This window comes from Clarias gariepinus, chromosome 17, assembly GCF_024256425.1.
Source record: "Clarias gariepinus isolate MV-2021 ecotype Netherlands chromosome 17, CGAR_prim_01v2, whole genome shotgun sequence".
NCBI lineage: Eukaryota > Metazoa > Chordata > Actinopteri > Siluriformes > Clariidae > Clarias > Clarias gariepinus.
The window spans coordinates 9,873,451-9,897,752 of NC_071116.1; the positions used below are offsets into that span (position 1 = coordinate 9,873,451).

The 24,302-nt window shown below is 37.2% G+C and overlaps 1 protein-coding gene across 1 annotated transcript in view; it reads right to left on the reverse strand.

Moving 5' to 3' along the window:
* The window catches only part of LOC128545338 (unconventional myosin-XVIIIb-like), a 47,403-nt gene that overhangs the window by 17,888 nt on the left and 5,213 nt on the right, over positions 1 to 24,302 (reverse strand). The window contains exons 3-27 of the mRNA XM_053515515.1: positions 22,608 to 22,751; positions 22,105 to 22,494; positions 17,488 to 17,548; positions 17,072 to 17,184; positions 16,667 to 16,834; positions 15,993 to 16,200; positions 13,997 to 14,139; positions 13,812 to 13,912; positions 12,790 to 12,853; positions 11,825 to 11,969; positions 8,476 to 8,646; positions 8,131 to 8,221; positions 7,791 to 7,983; positions 7,627 to 7,707; positions 7,428 to 7,548; positions 7,193 to 7,340; positions 5,447 to 5,630; positions 4,568 to 4,718; positions 4,330 to 4,439; positions 4,099 to 4,164; positions 3,868 to 3,996; positions 3,056 to 3,199; positions 750 to 839; positions 411 to 530; positions 61 to 166 (exon numbers count right to left, since the gene is read on the reverse strand). Of these exons, the coding sequence (XP_053371490.1) occupies positions 61 to 166; positions 411 to 530; positions 750 to 839; positions 3,056 to 3,199; positions 3,868 to 3,996; positions 4,099 to 4,164; positions 4,330 to 4,439; positions 4,568 to 4,718; positions 5,447 to 5,630; positions 7,193 to 7,340; positions 7,428 to 7,548; positions 7,627 to 7,707; positions 7,791 to 7,983; positions 8,131 to 8,221; positions 8,476 to 8,646; positions 11,825 to 11,969; positions 12,790 to 12,853; positions 13,812 to 13,912; positions 13,997 to 14,139; positions 15,993 to 16,200; positions 16,667 to 16,834; positions 17,072 to 17,184; positions 17,488 to 17,548; positions 22,105 to 22,494; positions 22,608 to 22,751 (3,442 nt within the window). The remainder of the gene's footprint in view (positions 1 to 60; positions 167 to 410; positions 531 to 749; positions 840 to 3,055; positions 3,200 to 3,867; positions 3,997 to 4,098; positions 4,165 to 4,329; positions 4,440 to 4,567; positions 4,719 to 5,446; positions 5,631 to 7,192; positions 7,341 to 7,427; positions 7,549 to 7,626; positions 7,708 to 7,790; positions 7,984 to 8,130; positions 8,222 to 8,475; positions 8,647 to 11,824; positions 11,970 to 12,789; positions 12,854 to 13,811; positions 13,913 to 13,996; positions 14,140 to 15,992; positions 16,201 to 16,666; positions 16,835 to 17,071; positions 17,185 to 17,487; positions 17,549 to 22,104; positions 22,495 to 22,607; positions 22,752 to 24,302) is intronic.

Genomic DNA, 24,302 nt, shown 5'->3' on the forward strand with positions numbered 1-24,302 from the left:
ATAATATCCAGTAGAATCTTTTTCAGTGCAAATCTGAATTGTGAAAGCAATAGGTGCTACCTGAAGCTATGCCACTTGGTGTCTCTTTGCTTTTGGCTTTCTGTTTCTCCTCTGTCAGCTGCTTCTCTAGTGCTTCCACAGTGGCTTTGCTCTGATTCACACGATCCTAAAATACAAAGCACATTTATCTCATCTTCCGTGTAATTGTGTGTAGCTTAAGAAATATATAATATTATATTCTAAAAAGGCTTAATAAAAGCAGAATGTAAAAGAACTCTTTAAAACACAAGAAATAGTTTAAACATACATTTTCTATTTAACACCTGTATAATATAGGCACCTCTTTTTATAGACCTGATTTTATCGATTAAAAGGAAATTATATATATATATACAGTATATAAGGGACACCTGTAACTCCTTGTTTTCCTTGGTCAGACGAAGTCTCTCCACTCTCTCTGCGTCTAAGGCCTGACTCACTGCCTCTCCCCGAAACCTCTCATCACTTAACTCAGATACCACAGCTGTTATCTGTGGCACGTACATAGACATACACATACAGTAAGATATGATTTAGAATATACCTTTATAATTCATTTTAGGGTAAATTCATTACTTGAATAATGAAATGAAACAGAAATAACCAGTCAGATTTAGTAAAGGAATCTTGTATATCATAGAGATATCTTTAAATGGCAGTAGATACAGGCATACACATGCATGCCAGCACATACACAATCATGCACAGACCTTGGTCTCCAGGCTGTCTGCAGTTTGTCTAAGTTCATTCCGCTCCTTCTCAGACTTTTCCAGTCGCCTCCTCAGCATATTGATCTCATCCTAAGGCAAATGATCACATTGGCCACCTAAATTATACCCTATGCACATCTACACATTAACCCTTGCTTGATGGTGAGGTATATTACTTAATGTATATCTTCATACACACTGCATTGCAAAAAAAAAAAAAAAAGGATATATATAAAATACATAATAGTATAATATATAGTATGTTCATTTACTGTATATACAGTACACACACACATTACAAACCTAATGTGTAAAACCTAAACTTGTCATCTTATTCAAAAAAGTAAAGCTCATATATTCTAGACCGATCACACAAAGTGAAATATTTAAAACTTTCTTTCATTTTCGTTTATGATTACAGTGCCTCAAAATATTAGAATATTTTCTAAGATCAACCTAAAAAGAATGCAGAATTGAGAAACGTTCAACTTTTGAGGAGTATGCTTATTTATGCACCCTATACTCAATACAAGGCTCCCTACTGCATCAATGAGGCATGGTATGGCATGGACGTGATCAGCCTGTGGCAATGCTGAGGCATTATTGAAGACCAGGCACCATAGCAGCTTTCAGCTTGTCTGTATTGTTGGATCAGGTGTTCCTCACTTTTCTCTTGACAATATCCCACAGATTCTTTATGGGGTTCCATATATCTCCATAAAGCTAATCAGCAGACAGAAGCATGAAGTGCTTTAAAATCTTGATAAAACAGAATGGACCAGCAACAGCAGATGTCATGGCACTGTAAAATCATCACCAACCGTGAAAACTTTACACTGGACAATTAAGCAAGTTAAATTGTGTGCCTATTGTGTGTCTCTCCACTCTTCCAGAATCTAAGACCTTGAAATAATAAAAATTTGCATTTAATTTGGAATTCATCTCACAAGCAAACTTTGGACCTTTAGACCTTTTTTTTTTCCTTAGCCCAGGTAAGATGCTTCTGATGTTTTTGCTGGGTTTAGGAACGCAACAGTTTCCATCAACAGTATGCAACAGTAGCCCATTTTCATCTGGCCAGCCTCACTCCATGCATTTTGAAGTTCTTAGATTATTTAATCTTCTTTAGGCTGTGGTTATCCCTGTTGCTCACACACTTTTTCCCACCATGCTTTCCCTACAAGTCAACTTTTTATGAATATGCTTCAGGACAGAACTCTGCGAACAGCCAGCCAATTCAGCAATGCCCTTCTGTGGCTTACACTCCTTGTTGAGTGTGTCGATGATCACCTTATGGACAAGAATCATGTCTGCAGCACTTCCCCCATAATCATGTTTGTACTGATCTAGACTTAGAGATATACAAGTATATTTTGTAATAACTTTCACTATGATGAAACAATCTGAACCAACAAAATACACTGCATATCTTGACATATGTGTAATCGATTGCTTTAGGTGTTTATGAAGGCTTCACCACTTGTCCTGCAACATTTTCAGACACCCTCCTCCATGAGAAGGGATCAATGATTCTGTCGTTTCTAGTTTCTGTATCATCCTATAAATAACACTCTTTGAGGGTACGACAGGAACACCATACTGTGTTTCTTTCTAAATTCACTGTGACATCGTTTAAATGAATTGGTGACCCAATAGGTTGGCACTATGAAGACTCTCTGCTCATTACTGTACACCTTCATCCTGATGAAAAGTCGAATGACTGAGTGAAGGGGTACAGCATTAAAAGGCCTTGCCTCAGGGGCATCCGGCGTGTTCGAAGCTCCATACACTGAGGAGCACATTGTACATTGTTTCGTTCAGATTGTGTCATCATAGTGAAGAGTTATTACAGAATATTCGGGGAATACAGTATGCAGCAATTTGCTTAAACTCCAAATGAAATATTTTAATACAGTATATTGAGATTCTGAATTTTTGATTCTAATGAGCTGAATTTTGGAATCATTTAAATTAAAACAAAACAAAAAAACCCTAAAAAAATATTTCACTTTATGTCAAAGGTATCTAGAATAAATTAGATTGTTAAAAAATTATGATTTTTCTTATAAAACAAAACATTTATCGATATAAATGTATAAATAATTGGTATATTCCTAATAACAAGTGTGTGTATATTTATAAATCTAAATGCAGTTTTTATTTTAAGGGTTAAGTTTGCTGTATAGCATTTTAAATAAACAAACTAATATTATATAATAAGGTAACCTAACATCTAGTTGTATCACACTGATCAGGCTGACAAGAGCTTTGAATAACTGCAATTTGATTTCGGATGAATAGCCTACCTCTTTGGCCCTGACTTTGTGTTCATCTATATTAACGCTTAGCAGGGGGCGCACTCTGCACAGCATTTTCCACCAGCTCCAGTTGGCCACTCTGTTCAGAACACGGATATTTCGCTGGATACATCTCACCGCCATCTGTTGCACCTTAACTCAGAACAGGTATACAATAATTCAGACTTATATATTTTCAATAAGAGATTAGAGATCAATAAAAGATCAACAATGACAGCAAAAAAAGAAATCAATACAAGCAGCAATAACTAATAATCTGAGGTCATGGCTGATATCCTTTTATCTTGGTATGATGTGTCTACCTGAGTACTCTAGAACCAAACTGCCAAACATCCTACTTTTATATGTAATCACAATGATTGATGAAAGTCAAGGTCAAGTGTTGGAACTGCAATTGGTATATGTTTTTTAGGAACGCTTAGTATGCTTATCCAAGGAGGTGTTGATGCAGATGAAGGAGGCCAGAATAAATGAAAAAAATTAACAGACCAATCCAGGAGATATCATGAATTGGCCAATCTCAAATTTGGTACATTTCCGAACCTCAACATATTAGAGCATGCTTTTTTGTGTGTCTTCCTACTTAGGACAAAACTAATTAGCAAGACACACAAACTTACAGCAGATAAAAGTGGCTGCAGCAAAGAACTGGCAAAGCAGCTCAAGGAAATGAACTAGCAATCTACATGGGTTCCAGGCCTGACCATACTTCTGTGGGCACCAAAGACTGTTTCCATTTAAACTAATTCTTTCCTGCAGCTTCCGTCTTGTATTATGGAAATATGTGGCTGTGGTCTCACCTTCATGCGGCGGTATGTCTGCCGTGCCAAATGCCCCAAACAGGAGGCCTGCATATGCACTAGCCACTTGTTGACCAAACCATTCCTTTGCACATCCAGTGCTCCCAGCATGCCACGTTTTAAAAACACCTAACATAGACAAATAGACAGACAGAAACAGGGACACAAAGAACCATAAATATGCACATCAGTGACAACCATGGATCATTGTATGTAAATGTAGGCTCCCACCTTGCTTGCTCCCAAAACAATACTCTTCTTATCCATATCCAATTCGATCAATAATTCCTCCACAGCCTGAAAAAGAAGATCATCAGTTGCTAAGCCTATTTTACTGTTCAAGTTTCACATCACAGAGAACAAGTCGTAAATCTGTTTTTTGAACACTTGTTTAAAATTTAATTGTAAATGAAATGACAATAGATGAAAAATTGGCAAGTAAATGCACTTAGATCATCACACCTTTCTCTCATTTGGAGTGATAAATACAGAGCCATAGCGTTTCATTACAGGAGGAGACAGCGCCTGGAACCGGCAGCGGAAATCACTCAGAGACATATGATCAGGATAGCCTGGGATAGAGAGACAGTAGTCACATGCTAGTCTGATTATGGTAATTGTTTTTAAACTCAGCATTGTCAATAAATGCTATTCTGGTTTAATAGTAGGAGCTGAATGTGAGTAAACTTATGTGTGAGACCTATACGATACAGTTGCAAAGCAGGTACTAAGTGGGTTGAGTGCAGCTGCGTGCGCAATGCAGGAACATCAAAGCCACCAGCATCGACCTTAGCGCTGAGACACTGTAGAAAAACCGGCTGTGCACGACGAATCAAGCTTATCAGGGCATCCTGTTAAAGGAGAGTTAAGAGAGATTCAACTACAAAAAAGTAAACAAAAAAAAACTGTAAAAATCGTTTTTTCTCATTTTAATTCAGTGGTGTTTCCTAATATTTATTTATTTTTAAAGGTTGTCCCCTGACAAGCCATACTTGATCAGTCTTCTTCTAATTGTGCTGTCAAGGACTTTAACAAAAATCTTTGTATCCTAGTCTCTCTTTATATGAGAATTAGCAATGCTATTTTGGATCAGCAATGGGTCAGTAGATTTTTTTGTCTAATGCAGGCTACTATTAGTGGTTTCTTTTCCAAATAATGCTGGTCTAACTGGATGACCATTTGATTTTCTCTCAGACCACTGATAAAACACCTCAAGGGAATAGACATTTTGTAAAAGTGTTTATTATTTACAAAGTTGATGACTGACCAAACTAAAAAGTCAGGGTTAAGGTTTAGATGGTCCACAAAACCCCATGCTCAGTCTTAGAACTTGAAAACTTAAAGTGTAAATTTCAGTCTAAAGTGGATAGATTTATTTTAATTACTTGAATTATATTAAATAACAAGAACATGTGAATAATAAAAATGGGTAAATCAAAAGGTTTAGAGGGTAAGGGAGTAATGAAAGAAATATATGTAGACACAGGATAACTAAATTCCAAACCTGATGAATCACAGATGTCTATTTTCATTGTTATTGAGGAGGTTTATCATATTAAATGACATAATTAAGCCTTACCACTTGCAGTTTTATAGAGATGCAGTGTGAGTATCTTCTGATAGCAGCCATTCCTCCGGTAAAGATCTTGCGCACACACCCACTTCTCTCCAGAAAGCGCTGTGAACCTCCTTCAACACCACCCAAACCTCGACACAAAGGAGGAACTGAGGCCCGTGCAGCAAATAGAGCCTTTACTACATGGCTGGCAGACAGAGAGAGACTGTGAGACTTTTTGCCTGCGTCCATCACATCAATTTCAAGAAGGAATTTTTCACTTGCTCCCAGATACTGTAATTCCCACTTCTTGACAGGTGAAGGATATTCACTTCAATTGTAAGTGGTTTTAATGTTATGGATGATCGGTTGATCATATGGATACTACATGGATAATATATGGATCTACAGTATAGTGCAATAAGAAATATAATTGGCTTCTGAAACTATCCGTAAAACTTTGATACTAATAAACACACAAACATGCCAAACTCAGACATTTAAGCCATTAAAACCATTTTTTTAAAATATAAGAACATGTAATGTTTTTGATAAATGTTATTTGCAATTTTTTGTAAATATATGGTTATTCTTTACATAATCAATCAAATCAGTGCCAGAAAGGGAAAAAAGTGGAATTAGTACAAGTATTCTTTAGCCATATATTGCGGTCACTGAGCTTCCAATTGTATCATATTAAAAATGTGTTGCATTTTAAACACCCTAAAATGTACAGTCCTGTTTAAATAGTACCCTCTCTTTTAATTCTATGTTGTTTTTTGTGCAAAACAAATTATGAAAGTCATGTGATCTTATTTATTTATTAGGCAAATAAAACCTCAGACAAACAACCGACTAATCACCAGCAGGTGTGCAGACCTCTATAACAGCAGAGGTTTCAGCAGTTTGCTGGTCTGGGGCATTCAGGTGAGTGTTAATGCAATTCCAAAAGAAGAAGACACAAGAATGGTCTTACACATCAATCTGGAAATAGTTATAAAAATATTTGGAGTTTAACAATACAGTGAAAAAGATTATTCATGAGTGGAAAACTCCGATTCAAGACAGTTGCCAATCTTCCCAGGAGTGGACGTCCCATCATATTCACCTCATGCAATGCTCAGAGAAATACAAAAAAGTGCTAAATCTACAGTAGGACCCAACAGGCCTCACTGAGCATTAAATTTCATGATAACACAATTAGAAGAATACTGAAGGGGTATGGTTTGTTTGGAAGGGTGCCAGGAGAAACCTTCATCTGCCTTAAAAGAACATGAAAGCACAACTACTTTAAAGGTTACAACGGCATCTGAACAAATCATAAGGCTTCTGAACAATGTCCTCTGGACTCATGAAACCGAAATGGACTTAAGTGGGACAATTATAAAGTCATAAAGGAAATAACTTCAATGTTTCAAGTTATTGCTGATAAAGGTGGACCTGCACGCTATTGAATCATAGGAAAGTACTTAGTATTGCCTATGTTTTATTTCTTTTTGGATTCATTTTTCGTAAATAAATAATGACAGTGAAAAAGTTATATATTTCTGTTAGTCTGAGGTTGCATTTGCCTAAAAATAAGACCTGAAACGACCAGATCATTGTTTTTATGTTTTTAGACAAAAACACAGAATTATAAGAGGGGTACTAACATTTATGCATGACTGTAATAAATCATATCAGGAAAAAACATATTTTTTACACCCTAGTCTAAGGTCATTGTATAAAACTGTTAATGTTACAGTGTTTGCATGTCATGAGAGGAATTACACAGAGGAGTTCTGCAGAATAGAGATGGCATTGAGGGCAGAGGGGTTATTTTGAACCAGACCAAACCAGCCAGATAGGTCATAGCGGATGGGGTCAGAGCCCAACACATGAGCAATCTCGCACTGTAGGGGCTGTTCACACAGACGCACTAAAGAACACGAAAAAAGCACAGTGTTAATATGAATAGATTTTTTTTTTTTAATTCTGTTTTTGGTCATTGATGGTCACTGAGCACCTGTATCACCGAAGTAATGACATATCCTCTTCAGAACAGTGTTCTCAGAAGAACTGGGAGTGACTAACTCCTCGTCTAGAACCCAAAGAAGGCCCCGAGGGTCACCCTCAGGCCCTCGGACCTGAGCACACAAACACATGCTCATATATCATATTGTAAATCTGATATGATCAATTGAATGACAGAGTAAAAGGGGTACCTGCAGTCCTGGTTGGTCGATAGCACACACCACTTTTTGAGGACTGTCCTCAGGGGCCTCAAAATCTACAGACACTCTCTCCTACAGTCAGAACAGAGCAGAATTAGCCATAATGTCCATCATATGAAACCAAACACAAAAGCTGCAGGAAGCTTGTCCTTTACCTGTGTGTATCTGTCAAGAACATTAGTGAAGGTGTGTGTGAAATGGTGCTCCAGCAGCCTTTCCTGTAAGTAGTTGTGACAGAACTCAGAGAAGCCAGCAGCCCTGTCTTTCCCACTGTGTCTGGGGTTGCGTAGACCTGGTGTGTCCACCACAATCACAGAGCCTAAGATTAGCTGCTGGGAGCACAGAGATCTGGAAAAAAAAAAAATAATCAAACAAAATATGTTTAACATATGAACATTCGGCTCACATTTAAATGGATTTTTTAATTCCTGCCATGGACATGTGAGTGGCAGGTGTGTATACATGTACAGTATGTATGAATCCATGTTTGTGTACCTGTTAATTAGAGATACAATGGCAGTAAACAGCTCCTCATAGAGACCAGACGCCATGCCCTCAACACACTGAACTGCACTCAGTTTAGGACCTAGAGATAAGATAAAGTACAATATAAACATTTTACATGGCTACACTGAAGGCAGTAAGCTACTGCACCTCTGTCTTTGTTATTGTACAAACAAATATATGTATATATACCCAGTAAATAATGCAAAGCAAACTACATTGCCACATTTGCTGTGAATTTTGATTTGTAAAGAAGTACCGATTTGTACCGAATAAAAGAAAATTTTAAACTGTATTAAAAATTTTCAATAAAAAAATTGTGACAGGCAATTCCACCTTCCTCTTGATCCTCTGCCATGTGGCGCTCTCTAGTGGTTCCAGTGGCCCTCTGCAGTAGCTGCCTTAGGTGATGTTTGAATACTGAAGTGTGAAGATCTTCTCCCTCACAGCCAAGAACAGCACTGGCAACCTGAGCACCCTCAAAACTCAAGAACTGCTTACGCCCAACTGCAGAGAGGAGATAAAAAAAATGTGATATTTGACATTATGTACAAAATGTTTTTGTTTTTGTAGTTGTTCCTGGGTAAGATGTGTTACAGTACGTCTTATTTTCTTATACCATAAAAGCGCAAACTATTACTATTAATATGCTTTGGCACAAAGTTTTATTATTTTTTTTTTTTTTTAATGGTGATTTTTTGTCTAAAAAACAGGGACACATCCAAAATCTGAATACAAAGGACAGCTGGGAGATCACCAGGGACTTCAAATGCATGGACCCTTTCTGATGGGTCTTCAACAAAGTTGCCTTGCCATCTTTTTGACAGCAGAAACATCACAGCAAACTACAGTGGGCAGGACTGTGCACAGAGGACCAGGTTCTTTGTGGGAAGGAACAATGTCAACTGGGTGCCATTGGTGGACCCCTTGAAATGCTTATGTCACCAATGGGCATCAAATTGGTCCTTATAAAACAATCACGGCTCTAAATAAGGACTCAGCAGCCTTTAAATATCTTCAACAATAACAAATTTTAAATTAATAATAACTTTATCTGGTGCCTACACTTCTAAATCCTTTGCGAGGATTTTTGTACAACTTAAGTATAACTACTGTACATGTTCAATTTAATTAATGTCTTTTTTTTTTTTGTTTGTTTATGTGAACAAAAAAAGGAAATCGAAAACATTTCAAAATACCCATGTTGTGGACGCCAAAGCAAAATTTAAGAGAATGAACAGCTAGGGTTAGGGTTACATACATGTAACATCTCCTATCTAAAGTTTTGATCCTGGATTTAAGACTAATAATTAAGTTGGTTAACACAGAGCATTCAACAAATAACAGCAGCTAGAAACAATACTTCTAATAACCAACAGAAATGTTGTTGTTAGTCCTTTGGCTGCTCCCATTGAGGGGTCACCACAGCGGACCAACTGATCCGCACAATAACTTGGCACAGGCTTTGCACCGGATGCCCTTCCTGATGCAACCCTCCCATTTTATCCGAACCTGGGACAGGCACTGCATCCAGTGGTTTAGACAATAATAAAATGAAGGTTTTGTCTGTACATCGGTCAGAACTTGCTCTTTTAATGATATCTTTACGAATCTTTTGCAACCAGTCATAGAAAATGTTCTGTCTGTGTGTCTGTCTCTCTGTCTAGCTCAAAATGAGTAAAAGTGATGTTATGAAAAGTTTTGTGTAGGCGTGTCACAAAACATAAAAAATCTCAATGCATTTTGTCGGCCGAATTTGTGCACCGAGGATTACCTCTTTCAATGGGGATTTTCATTGGCTTGCAAACGGAAATTCCTAGAGATTTCTTGTAAGTCAAAAAGAGGCTGTACTTAAGCCTGGTTTGTTAAACTTTCAGATTAGTTACTGTCTTTATTTTAACACACTAAAACTTCATTGGATAACTTATAGTATGTATGGAAAGGTATGTAGTATTATGATAACGTGTCTTATCTGTAATCTCACCAAGTTTTATTAGTGGATGAGTCAAACATATCTATCATCCAGAATTGCCCCATCATGTTCAATGAAGCTGTAAATGCATCATGATGGATGCAAAAATCAGTAAAAGAAGCCTTGAATCTAGGCTCTATTAAACCATCTTAAACATTAAAGTCATCCTAAAGTTTGCTTTTACAAAAACTTAAGGACTTTAGGCTCTTAATTTGGTCATGTATTTACTTCAATATATCTTTAGTTGGCAGATAATTGTGGATTTCTAATGTGATGTTTTTAATCAATTTTATAACAACATAGGTCATGTGATCGAATGGTGCTATCTGATTGGTCAATGTGCTTTGTTTACAAAACACTCTAGGCCATTTCTTTTCATTTTGTTACTAATGTATTTTCCACTTATTTTTCTCCCTTACTCATCTACGTAGAAGTATACTTTAGCTTTAGGAAACTTTAATGAGTTAAGAAGAAGAAGAAGATGTGGTTATATTAAAATTTTATTTATATGAAGTACAGAAAACTTCAGGAGAGATTTATGGTTTTGTCCCCTAAATTAATAATGCTAAATTATATACCTATCTTGACATTGGTGGAGTTATTAGAGGTTTTAACAAAAGAAGTACAACTTGTCGTGAACTAGATACTCAACTTTATACATTTTATTTCTTTGTATTAGTAAGTTAGGCAGAGATTGCTGCCATACAGAAAGACAGGCGGACATGTACAGTATGTGGGCTTCAACCTGCACTAATAATATCACTGATTACATTATTGCTGATCAGCTTATTTTTTATCTTTAACCTTTTAAATATTTCAACAAACTTTTTAACCATCAGTGATGAGTAGTAACGCTACTCATATACAGTATAGAGAAGATCAGACAACCCTTCATACTTGAAAATGATAAAGTTTAAGCGCATCGAGAACAATGAACTGAAGTATGGATTGATATTAAGACTGACCAGCAGTTGCAAGTTTTAATTTTTGGATCACATTAAAATATTTTGTAGTAGTTTAAAGTGCAAGAGTGTTGATTAGGAGATAAAAATACCCTTTTCTGCCACAGCCCACCTTCTGTATGATGATTGGTCAGAGGTGAGTGATGAGTGATTTGAATGTGCACGGTGAGCAAAAGTACCTTAAGATTAATTTCTCCCGCTCTTGTTGTTTTGAAAGAAATGGTATGCACAGTATTTCACATGCATGTGTTATACATCACATTAGATGCTTGTGTTAAATGTCACAGCTGCTTTGATGAGTGGAATGCTGGTGTTGTATGTGAAAGTGAAAGTGGCGGTCTTCTTAAGGTCTTTATAGTGTGATTTCTGTGTGAATAGGGCTAGAGAGAAACAAACTCTAGCCAACTAAATTACAGATCTGACATATCCCCTAGGGATCTAAGTAACTTTATCCCTCCCTGTGCAGACACTTTAAAAATACTGATAAGTTGGTTCATTTATGCACTTTTTACAGAGCGCCGACACAGTGATTGTTCTCATTTATTACACTTCTGCACTGTCAGTGTTCTGATCTATCATCATTTATTTTATTTATTTCAGATGTCTTTTAACACTAAACCTGTTTATATTAAAACTTGGGTCTAGAGGAAACTTTATTTCATCTTACTGTGTACTGTGTACACTTTATTTGTTTTTTATGGCTGTAATGACAATAAAAGATCTACTTGACTTGCAAATGCTGCAGACTCACCTTTGCATACCCCAGCTATACCCAGGTGGTATATTCCAGCCAGAACATGCCAAATAGCCCGTTGTTCATCAGGTGAAAACCCAAGAGTGTTCATGGCTGCTAAGAGTCTTCCAAACTCAACTATAGCCCTCTGCTTCTCATCCACCTGTAGAGGAATTTAATAGATTTGTTATCTATATTATTATTATTAGTAGTAGTAGTATTATTATTATTAGAGATTAGAGACAGAGATTTAGAATGCTTGCCAGCAAAATTACATGAAGTCAAAGTTTTTAATTTATTGTTGAGCTTTAACATATGCATCTTTAAAGCTCATGGGAAGGATTCAGTGTCAGTGCTCAACACTTTGTCATGTTTCTAAAACCATTGCTGATTTTTTATTTATTTATTTATTTATTTTTGCAGTGTGGCAGTGTGCATTATTTAGATAAATAAAGCTACTGCCATTATGGAACAATGTTGAGTCTGTGGTGTGTCACAGTAATGTGAAAGTTTCCCAGGCAGAACATTGTATCACACTGGCTTCTTGCTTTTTGCTTCTTCTTGCTTCTTGCTTTTTATTTATGGTTTATCTAACATAACATTTTTACCAATTTCTGCTACAGTAGCTCTTTGTGGGATATCCCACTCCTTAAAAGGTGCCACTGTAAAACAGGACACTTAATTATATTAATTTTACCTGTCAGTGGTTTTAATGTCATTGCTGATTAATGCGTTTCTGCAATATTAATTAATTAATTAATTAATTAATTAATTAATTAATTAATTAATTAATTAATTAATTAATTAATTAATAATAATAAAAAAAAAAACAGAAACAACTAATGGATTTGCATTACACTAAATAAAAATCAGTTAGTACCCGGGTAATATTTCTTTTTTTCCTACCCCGGATTTTTTACTTGAAATTTTTTTTTTTCATGTGACTGTTTTTTTGTTGTTTTGAATTTGGTGCAGTTCCTTACCTTGGTTGGGCAACTGATGCCAAATAAATTGTTTTCTGGTGATTGGTGAAGCTGGAGCTCTGTCCTAGAAGATAAAGACAAATTTCAAAACATAAACATCAGGAATGTCTCCTGGAGAAATTTTCTAAACAACATTCATTGGACATTAGTCCAAGTTATTGGCGGGCCACTTTGCCAAGGTTTGAAAGATCACTCAAATCGTCAGCCTCATTTGAGAGAAAATTGGCTCCCTTGGTTATGAAACCCTTATGAACCATCACGCACAGACCTACCACAAATTGTACAGTAAGCGCCAGATCACCAGTGTCTTACATTACCATTGACTGAAAGACTGACATCCAAGGAAGAAGCCCCTTCTCCAAAATCAACATCTTCAAGCTTAGCTAAAGTTTGCTGCTGAGCATAGACAAATAAAAAGCATTCTGGTATAAATTCTGAAATGAGGCATTCAACCCAAAGAACACCACAATAACTCCTATGCCTGGGGGATGCAGTATCATGCTTTGGGGCTGTTTTGCTGTCATTGGATCGGGTGCTCTGCTCAAACTAGATGGAACACATGGTGAACTACACTGAATTCTTCAGCATGACCTTAAAATATCAGCTAAGTATTTGAAACACAACAGGACAATTAACCTAAACACACATCAAAATTGGCAGTGGAATGGATAAAGCAGGCTACTTTTAATCCTGTGGAGCCTCAATATTAAATATTTGTGAATCTCTTCCACAATCATGCTGTCCCATGAAAAAGACTAGTTGCCGAATGTCAGACCACAACTTTATGTACCAAAAGTTAACATTAAACACTTCCACAGGCTATTTAAAAAAAAAAGTTATGATCCAGTTAAAGACCCAAAGGAAAGAAAACCTGACAACAGTATATAGTAGTTAAATAAAAAATAGCTAACCTGCTTGTTTTCTTGTTTTACATTTATTCATTGGAATACAGCCTGAGCACAGATATCATATCATATCATATTATGTCATATCATATCATTTTTTAACAAATATTTTCAGACCTCATTGTAGTATTGAGTCCCGCCAGCATCTGGGAGAAGACTAAGAAGTTGCTCTCTCCCTCAGGCCTATGGCAAACCCTCCACTTGTCCAGCATCATGGTCTGTGAGACAGGACAGAGAAACATCAATATTAGTAAATAAAAGAGGTACTGTATGATATGAAAAAAAGATTAGTAAAAAGGCACCTGAAGGTGTCCTGCAGCTGCCAGTCCTTTGTGGTTGAAGTCCAGAGAAAACACCATGGCAAATCGACTGGAGGCCTCGCTTTGATGAGAGCTTACACAGCCAAAAGAGTGCAGCACAGTGAACATGGCCTGGAGACGCTCCACTGGGTCACACACACACACATGTGCACGCGCGCACACACACACACAAATACACACATTTAATTATCAACATATGTTGGCAGCATCAAAATAAGGCGGTAGCTACAGTATAACATTATTCAAAACCCCTTAAACATTAAGCTTAAATATATTCCACTGCGAGTGAGCACACACACACACATAATGGTGAATATGAACAATATGCTGGCCATTATTTAAAATTCAATGAAGCTCAAATATTACTATACAATAAATGCTATATTAAAACAGCATGTAAGCTTTGTGTTAAATAGGTGTCATTTTGTGGTTATTGTAATGACAATTTCTAGTGACATTTGAAACAGGGAAAACTCTCAGATGTAATTATAAACAGTTATTTTAAAGAGTAATTTTGCATAATAAATAAAATTATAATATAATACCCATCCAAAAAAAAAAATGAATGAGTCAAAAAGTGAAAAAAAAAAAAAAAAAGTAAAAAAAGTATGAAAAAGTGTTTCAGGAAACATGAGGAATCATGTCATTGTTGTCCTGGAATATGGCCATGCCATCTGGAAGAAACAATCTACTGGTGTGATTCATGCCCATCACTCTAAAATAGTCTACAATAAGTCTACACTCATTAGACCACATGATCTTTTACAAAGTCCACTCTTTATACTCTCTAGCAAATTAAAGGCTTTTTTTTTTCAGTAAGCTGAACTACAGTAAATAGTGGTTTTCTTTTGGCAATACTGCTGTTTAATGCCCAATGGGAGTAATCATCACATTGTGTATATAGAAATGATATAACTATCACTATTAAACGTAATTGTCTGGGTTGTCTGGGATGTAGCTTCATCAGGTTTGTTAAGTGATCTCAAACAAAACTCAATCATGTTTCTGTTTCAACAACATTTCTTCTGTGGAGCACTATCCTTAACCCGATTCTAGTCATTTCAACAATCTCCTTGGTTGTTTTCTTTGCTTGATGAAGACTAATAATCTGACCCTTCTGAAAAATAGGGTTTACCACTTCTCACCAGACTATCTTAAGTGGCTTAGGGCACAAGGCAGGGTATACCCTGGACAGGGTGCCAATCCATCACAGGGCACACACACACACACTCACACACACATGCACACACTACAGGCAATTTAGGAACGCCAATCTATCTAACATACATGTCTTTGGACTGTGGGAGAAAACCGGAGTACCCGAAGGAAACCCACCAAGCACGGGGAGAACATGCAAACACCATGCACACAGAGACGGGAATCTAATCCGGACCCTGAAGGTGCAAGGCGACAGTGCTAACCACTACACCACCGTGCCGCCTAAGCTTTAAACTATTTAATCTAAATAAAGAACAGGTTAGGTAACTTTTTATAAGCATTACTGCTTTAATTGTCTCTAAATTATAAGGCCTCAAAGCTTCTCACAAATATTAAATGTATCATCATTTAAGAACTTGTCAATCATTTTCACTACAGTTATGTTTTTAAATAAATGTCATCATAGACTTTTAAGGACTGAATTTATGCAAGGGCAGTAAATTTTACATAACAGTAAAAAGCTGCGAAGAAGCACTTTAAGACATCAACAGAACGGTGTAATACTGGCAGTGAGATGTAAAAAACATTCTATGTACAAGCTGGGTTCAAACTGTCAGTCAGCGGTCAGTGAAATTTCCCAGCCTGATTCTTCAGGGGCACAATTCTGTTTTTATGATTCTGACACACACTGTCCAGCTCCCAACAAACCATGGAAAAAGTCATGGAATGAGTGTGTAGTATCCAGGTTATAACCTTCACCCTAAGTAGTATATGATTTTGGCATTCTACATATCCATTAAATTATGGAAGATAAACTTACAGGTACAGTTTTCTCCTGCTGTGCCAGCATGTTTGAGAAGTTCCTGGGTAAAAGTCTGGCACAAGGTGGTCTTTCCTGTGCCACTACGGCCCAGAGCCACTACACTCTGGTCTTTCCGTTGGCTCACCATGGACTTATAAACTTTCTGTACCAGCGCTTGTACAGGAGCAGGAGCTTCCCATGTGTCCCAGTGTCGGCTACGCAGCCCCTAATTAAAGAGGAAGTGGGAAAGAAGAAGAAGAGATAAAGTATGTGCAACACCATGCTTCAAACCCATAATAGTTTTTAATGAATTGTCAAGTTTTTTGTTTTTTTATCAGCATGCTTTTCACTTAGGGATGTTTGCATGGAAATGGCTGTAATTCTTGAACGATTAATGCCACATTTTGTCAAAGCCATTTAAATGAAGCTTAAAGTATATATTTTTTTCTCATAGATTGAAATCAAATTTTCCAAATTTTATGGGCCTAATTTATGCCCTTATTAAAACAATGTGATCTAAAGTGTCAAATTTACATAGAATTAAAGGCTTATTTAATATTTAATATGTAAATGAATTAAAGGTTTGTAAATGATCAGTAAAACTAATATTGATTGCTGAACATCTCAATTAGAACCATGCATTTGACAAAGGATTAGTCACGCAGTCTAGAAGGCTCATAAGTGAAAGATACCTTGCTATGTAGTGGTACAGGAGGCCAGAGAGCCAGCAGGTTTGGTCCAGCATGTGTTAGAGCCATGTGGGCTTTGGCTCTGCTGGTCACAGTATGCAGGATGCTTGACTCATTCAGACTCACTAATTGGCTCAAGTCCTCACACAGGTCCAGCTCTGGTGGGTTCAGCTGTGGACAGAAAACCAACCAATCCATTGTGAAAGAGTGAACCGTTGTAATACACAGTTAAATATTATGCGTAGATGTTTTTAATTGTATGAAGTTTAACCCTCATGTTCACTGCAAAAAAAACAACAGTATATATATAATCATTTGATGCTCCAGTAATTCAATACCAAGGGATGTTTAATGTAGTTCTGCTTTAAGTTAAATTTACAATTGCACAATTATAAAAAACAGGTTCACCTTTTCAATCTCGTACTGTGTGACATCATGTACAGAGCCATCTGCGTGGAGTCGAACCCTCACTGTCCCATAAGGGAGCTCTGGTGTGCCCTCATCAGGCTTAAGCTGAGTGGCTGTTTGTTACAAAATAGATTAGGATTGTATTATTTTATTTTTGCAAATGTTTCATCCAAGCAGACCTGACCAACAGCAATAAGACCATCTTCAAAATGTGTTTGGAGCTGAAAAGAGCTAACCAGTTACTGAGCTAGTATGCCACAAGTTAATTAGACAGACTAGACCTTAAAATAGAATAGAATGCAATTTAATCTAACACATTACTTTGCCCATGCTTACTGTACTGAGATACTGTAGTAACAAAAAAGTTCCTTTGTTCAAACAAAGTAAATATCTGTTTTTGTGCGATACAAACTCACCAAGATTGAAGCCATTTTTATGCACATACCACACTGTACCAGCCTCATACCAGACATCCCTCTGCAGAAAGTGTGTGTGTGTGTGTATGAGAGAGAGGAAGAGAGACAGAGAGAGAGAGAGAAATTTAATTATATTATTGTAACTGCAAACATCATAATGATGAGTACTAAGAGGGCTGCCATATGGGGCTGCCAGAGTTATCATAATAATAGCGAGTTAGCACAAACTCCTTTCAATGCAATTTTTTAATGCACAATTAACACACACAAAATCTGTAAATATAAGTTCTATTCAACTCAGTTTCTTATGTAAGGCTTTTAACAATGATTATGGTTGCGAAACAGCTTTATAGAATCAACAAAATATCGGCCGGTTTCCTCCCACAGTCCAAAGACATGCTGATTAGGTTAATTGCAATTTCCCAAATTGCCGATAGTGAGGGTGTGGATGTGTGTGGATGTGTGTGCCCTGTGATGGATTGGCACCCTGTCCAGGGTGTACCCCACTTCCTGCCCTAAGTCTCCTGCGATAGGCTCCAGTCCCCCCATGACACAGAATATAGCAACAGAGACAATGAGTAAGTGAGATTGCCTCTTGGCCTGCCCCATAGTTTGGGAAATAAAGATATACAGTGGAACCTCAGATTACGAGCATAATTCATTCTGGAAGCGGGCTCATATTCCAAAACACTCGTAAACCAAATTAGGTTAATTTAATTAAATACATAAAAATAATTAATACAAAATATAAAGTAAAAATAAAACAAATGAACCCGCACTTTACCTTAGTAAAAGTAAAAAATAAATGACAGATAAGTGTTTCCGTTTGGGCATGCAGGCGCTGTGTGCACGCACATTACACACACACACACACACACACACACACACACACACACATTAACAGAAAAATTAGCCAGGAACCTCGCTAGTCACACTCGCGTGAGCGCATACTAACGGGATCACTGGTGTAAAGTAAAAAATAAATAAATAAATGAATGAACCAGCACTTTACGTTTGAAAAGAATCGCGACAGAGAGTGTGTGTGTGTGTGTGTGGGAAGCCAAGAGGAGGGGGGTGTGGGAGGGGGGTATGTGTGTGTACTGTTGTGAGTAAAGAGCACGGTGTAAAATTACGCGCACACACACACACACACTCTCTGCCTTACACAGAAACTCCGCTCTGACATGATTCTTTTCAAAGGTAAAGTGAAACATGACAGCCTGATACAGAGAGGGAGAGAAAAAATGGATCAAATAATATTTGCTATTGCTTTATACGCGTGCAAACACACGCGCGCTGTACACACACGCTTACAAACACAAAATAAAATGTGTTACAGAAACGTGGTCACAGTGTTATAGTAAACAGTACACGGCGTGCATGGATGTTGATTATACCAGTAAGAGACGAGCACTAAGACCCAGCAGAGGAGACGATTACCCACAATTCCGCAGTATCATGTATCACATAAGTACTATTTCTTACTATATAACACGTGTGTGCGCGCGTATAAAGCAAAAGCAAGTCTTTTTTTTCTCTCCTTCTCTGTAGTTAGTCGTTCTGTGTGTGCGCACGCATAATTTGACAACACGCTCCTTCACACACACACACACACACACACACACTCTCACACCTTTACAGCCCCAGCCCCCCTGCAGGTTCATAAGTTTTTTGTTCTTTTACTTTACACCAGTGATTCCGTTAGTATGCGCTCACGCGAGTGTCATTAGCGATGTCCCTTGCTAATTTTCCGATAAAACAGTCTTACCGCTAATGCGCGCATATCACACACACACACACACACACACACACACACACACACACACACACACACACAGAGCCTGCGCACATAGATGGAAACACTTATCTTTTTATTTTTCCTTTTTTTTTTTTTTAGGGAAAGTGCAGGTTAATTTGTTTTATTTTAACTTTATATTTTGTATTAATTATTTTTATGTATTTCTTTTTTTGGCCTGTGGAACAAATAATTTGAGTTTTCATTATTTTTTTCATTATATATGAGTGTTTTGGGACACGAGCCTGCTTCTGGAACGAATTATGCTTGTAATCCAAGGTTCCACTGTATTCTGGAGAATATTCTGGACAGGATTTGTCATTTAAATTTAAATTGTTGCAATAATAAAAAAAAAATGCATTTTCATAAAGCAAGCATATTTGTCCTCTCCCATGTTAAAAAGAGTATTATTCGATTAACTGCAATTTAACTATGGAGAATCATCCAAGTAATCAGCTGAAAATATTTAATCACAATTAATCACATGAATTTGTTTTCATCATATACTACACTAAATGGCCAAAAATCATGTTTCAAAATTCACCTGCATCTAGCAAAGAAAATATTAAAGGAGTTTGCTAAACTAATTGGAATTGGGTCAGAAATCTACAACATATTTTTAACCCCTGCCATAATCTGTTGATGCTTTCATGGTTTCTTCACCTTCTTTCCTTCTAAGTTGCAGTCCACCTTTAGCAGGATCCGCTCCTGATCCTTTGTTTTTCACCCTTTTTCCTAAATTGCAGTTCGTCCCACCCAGTTGGTACAGTATGCTCCATCGGTGAATCCCAATCGGCTTCATCCTATTCAATTAACCCTCCTCTCTGCTCTATAAATGCCTCAGTCACAAGTTCCTCTTTGTCTCTTTATGGTATATTTGAGCTCTCTAGCAATCAGTCTATTTCTGACTTGGTCTGCTTGTCCTGTTTTTAGATTGCTCCTTATCAGTAACTCAACAAATCATTTCAAATGTCTGCCTCATTGTCTCAGTAACTTCCTATCTAGTCACATTTGGGCTCTGTCTCTGCTTAGTCTCCCTAATAGTACATGTTTACTGGAACTTTTGAATGTTTATTGGAATTGGATTTTGTTTCAGGCTTTGGCCCTGTTGTCTACCTGATCTCTGACCATCATTTGCTCCTTTGGGATTGGATTCTGTTTGCCAAGACTTCTAGCATGTATCTATTTCTGTTCTTGCCATTTGTTGTTGCTGTATTCATCACCAGCACCAGACCACTAAGAACTGCTACAGTCTCCCCACACCCTCACCTGTTTACCCATTAGGCCCCTTACTCAGCACTTTCTGTCTGCAAGAAGACTTCAGTTACTCACTCATCTGCTCATAAACTATTACATGTGGTTCTCGCATTTCGTTGAATTTTAGCTGTTGTTCAAGTGTTAAACCATCGACTTCAGGGAAGAAATTGGTTAGAAATAATGTGTATGGATATAACTGAAATACTTTGGTAAGAAAGTAAGATTTCTTCATGCACTGTGACAATAACTTTTAGAAATGGGACTGAACAGCTGCGTTGCCCCATAAAACTGCTTGTTTAGTGAGGCCAATTTGGGAAACGTGGGGAAAGGGTCATGTGGTCTGATGGATTCAGACTGATTGTATTCCAGAGTAATAGATGTGGCATGGTGAGGTAGGAAGAGCATGAAGCAATGCACTTATCATGCACAGGGGTGGTCTCGGTGAGCTGCTTCAGTTGGTGCAAGGTCTAGGCGAGGAACATGATGCGGTAATAAAATGAAATCGCCTAAATAAACTGTAAACTAAGAGTTATCCCATCAACAGATTAAAAATAGACGTTCAAACTAATGTTAGCATATGCAACTTTGTTTTTTGGCCGGGCAGTGTACAGGAACATAAAAAGACTTATTCCAACAGGTACAGTATTAGCTGTCTAAATGTTTGTCAGTTATGTCAAGTTGATATGAATTAACTGAGATTTTTGTTGACCCTAATTTCAAGGGGGTGACATCTTGTCAACACAGGCTAATTGGAAAAGATTGGCACTTCCATAGGCTCCTGCACTACTGTACATTAAGCTGGTGATAACCTATGTGAGACTAAAGTCTGTTAAAAATGTTTACTTGACTCAAGTGTTTTTTGGCGTCAATTTAAACAAAGCTCATGAAAGGTGAAATTTGTTGAAATAAGCTTTATAAAATGACAAAATGCCAGTTGGGTTAGTATTTGCATGCCAAATAACTTATTACCCATGTATATAAAAAAATATTACCCATGAAGTGTTACCTATTTTGCATACAAGACAATGGCATGAACTGAATTGACTGATGTCAAGGTGTAACTTGCAATGAGGAACATGTACTTATTTATTTTCCATACCACCTGTACAGGAGTATATTCCAGGGATCTTGGGGCACAAGACGACAGACACCCTGGGCAGTATGCACACCTTTACCCTGTAATCAGTTTGCACCAGATCCAAGGTGTCCCCTGCCTTGTGCCCTGAGTTTCTTGGCACACTGTAGGCTCTAAGCCCTCCATGACAGGCGGTATGTAAAATAAATGACTTAACTGGAACCATGCTAGCTGCTGAGCCAAATGTTGTGTACCTTTGTCTAATTCGGTACACCTCTAATGCTGCCACAGTCATTTTTATATATTTCTACAGTTCATTTGAGTCTGTGAAGGTTTTATTAGCAAGTCTAGGCAACTGGAATGACCTCATCTGAGGGACAAATATCTTCAGAATTATTAAACATGCTTAGTCTTTGCAGTTAATAGCAATGCTTTACTGTAAGTCTGAACACAAAATTCAATTTATGTGTGCTGTTACAACAAAACCTACCACAGGTTTCTTGGGTTCCTCTGCTAGGGTGTTATCAGCCAGCTGCCCTTCTGGCTCTTGTCTCACTTCTCTCATATTGTCTTCCTTAACTGCTTTTAAATCCAGTCGTGCCTCTTCTCGTTCTTCCTTAGCCGACACCTTTGGAAACTTTGATAGGTTGGAATCATTCTCCTGTTTATGATCACTGACATCTGGTTTACTGACAATGAAATCATCTTTCTGGTTCATGGAGTCTGGACTCTGGATCTGATCTGGGAAGTATTTTTTATTCTCTGTCAGGGCAGCATTGACCATTTGCTCTGCTCTGAGGGCCATCTCTGCCTCCAAGATGGGTGGAGTTTCATCTGGAAGCAGGAACTGCTGGACTAGGTTCTCACTTAATTTGCTTGGCTGTAGAGGGAAAAAACATTCGGTGGTCTTGCAAGGGTGTAGAACATCTTTATAAGTACAAAACACTGCATACAAGTACAAATTCCATAAAAATAAGAAACAGAGCTTCTCACCACTTTCTCTTCTTTAAGCTCAGGTTCTTTCTCCTTTGTCTCCTTCTCTGTCTCTCTCACAAGTTGCTTAAGGAATCCTCCAGGTAGAACAGAAAGGGGAGGAGGAGGTTGGGGAGTCGGTGGTGGTTTCTTCTCATCCTTTATCTGCACACAGTCAGGAATTAAGGATGTCCCCTCAATGCCGTATATACACAAATATACTGTAGTTTTAACACAACCACACACAAAAAAAACATTCTAAAAGTAAATGAAGCAGAAAAAGACATTAATAAAACAATCAGAAATTTAAAAACAGAATCAATAATCAATAATGCTAATTTGAGATCCAAATATTATTTCATCTGACCTTTTATTCATACTAGATAAGCTACTATCTAGTTTATCCAAAAAGATAAACAACCAAAACAAAAGATGTAAGAGAGAATAGTAAATAAAAAAGTAGAAGAAACAGAAAATTTAATTGTAAAGAAAACAAAATCATGTTTCAATGTGTTTATTAATTGACTATAAAGTTTATTATTTTTATATATTTGTAATTTATAGAACTTTGCTTTACTCTATCCGCAAACTGAGATGAGCATTATTTGTAAGTTGTAAGTAACTTGTATTTGTAAGTAATTAGTTTTGATTTTAGAAATACTTGTGGTAGATACAGTACGGGTCTATAATTCTGGTGCATTCTGCAGCAGGAACTTGATATAGCAGAAAGACTAACTGATTAATTTTTTACCTAAGCTTGCAAAAATGGCCATTTCTTCTAAGAAACACATTAGCATAAGATTTCTACTATTTATTAGTTCATTCATTTATTCATTCATTTAGTCATTTTCTTTACCACTTATCATGTAAAGGGTCATGGGAGGCCTGGAGACGGGGTACATCCTGGACAGGGTGCCAATCCATCACGGGGCACACACAAACACATATTTATTCACACACTTCAGGCAATTTGGGAACGCAAATGAGCTCAATCAGCATATCACCTGAGGTGGCAGCAGAGTTCTCATGGATTTAATGATTACAGTATATTGTGTACACTGAACATGAGTCCCATCTCACATAAATGGTGCCTAAATACTGCACCCACTCCTGAGCATGCATTCTCGCATTCTTCATTCTCGTGTGTTCTAATAATGACACACAAAACACAAGGGATGTGTTATCATTTGATACTAGAAGTATTTAAGCACTACTAATGAAAGGGACAGCAGTAAATGCTGGTGTTTAAATATATTTGTCTAGGGAAGTTAAAGGTGAGACAAAGTTGGAGTATACTATACAGTGGCATGAAAACATAAGTGAACTATTTGCAATTTCCAGTTTGTCTGGATAAATTGGCCATGAAATATGATCAGTTTTTTTTACAAAGTCACAAATATAAACAAACTAAATTCCTAGGCTGATTAAATACAAACACCCACGATCCTTCGTTACTTTATTGAACATGCCTATTAAATATTGATAAAAAAGCAAGTAAAACACTAGCTTCTGATGTCACGAAACCCTAACCGGAGCCAGGTGTTAGAAATCCAGTCAATGAAAGGAGAATGGATGTGTGGAATAGAGCTACCTCGTGTATAACGTAGAAAAACTTAAACAGTGTCAGTGTCTTATTCAAAAGCAGCATCTGTTGATAAAAGCCATGCCTCACAAATAAAAAAAAAGAGATCTCAGAAGACATACGATCAAGATTTG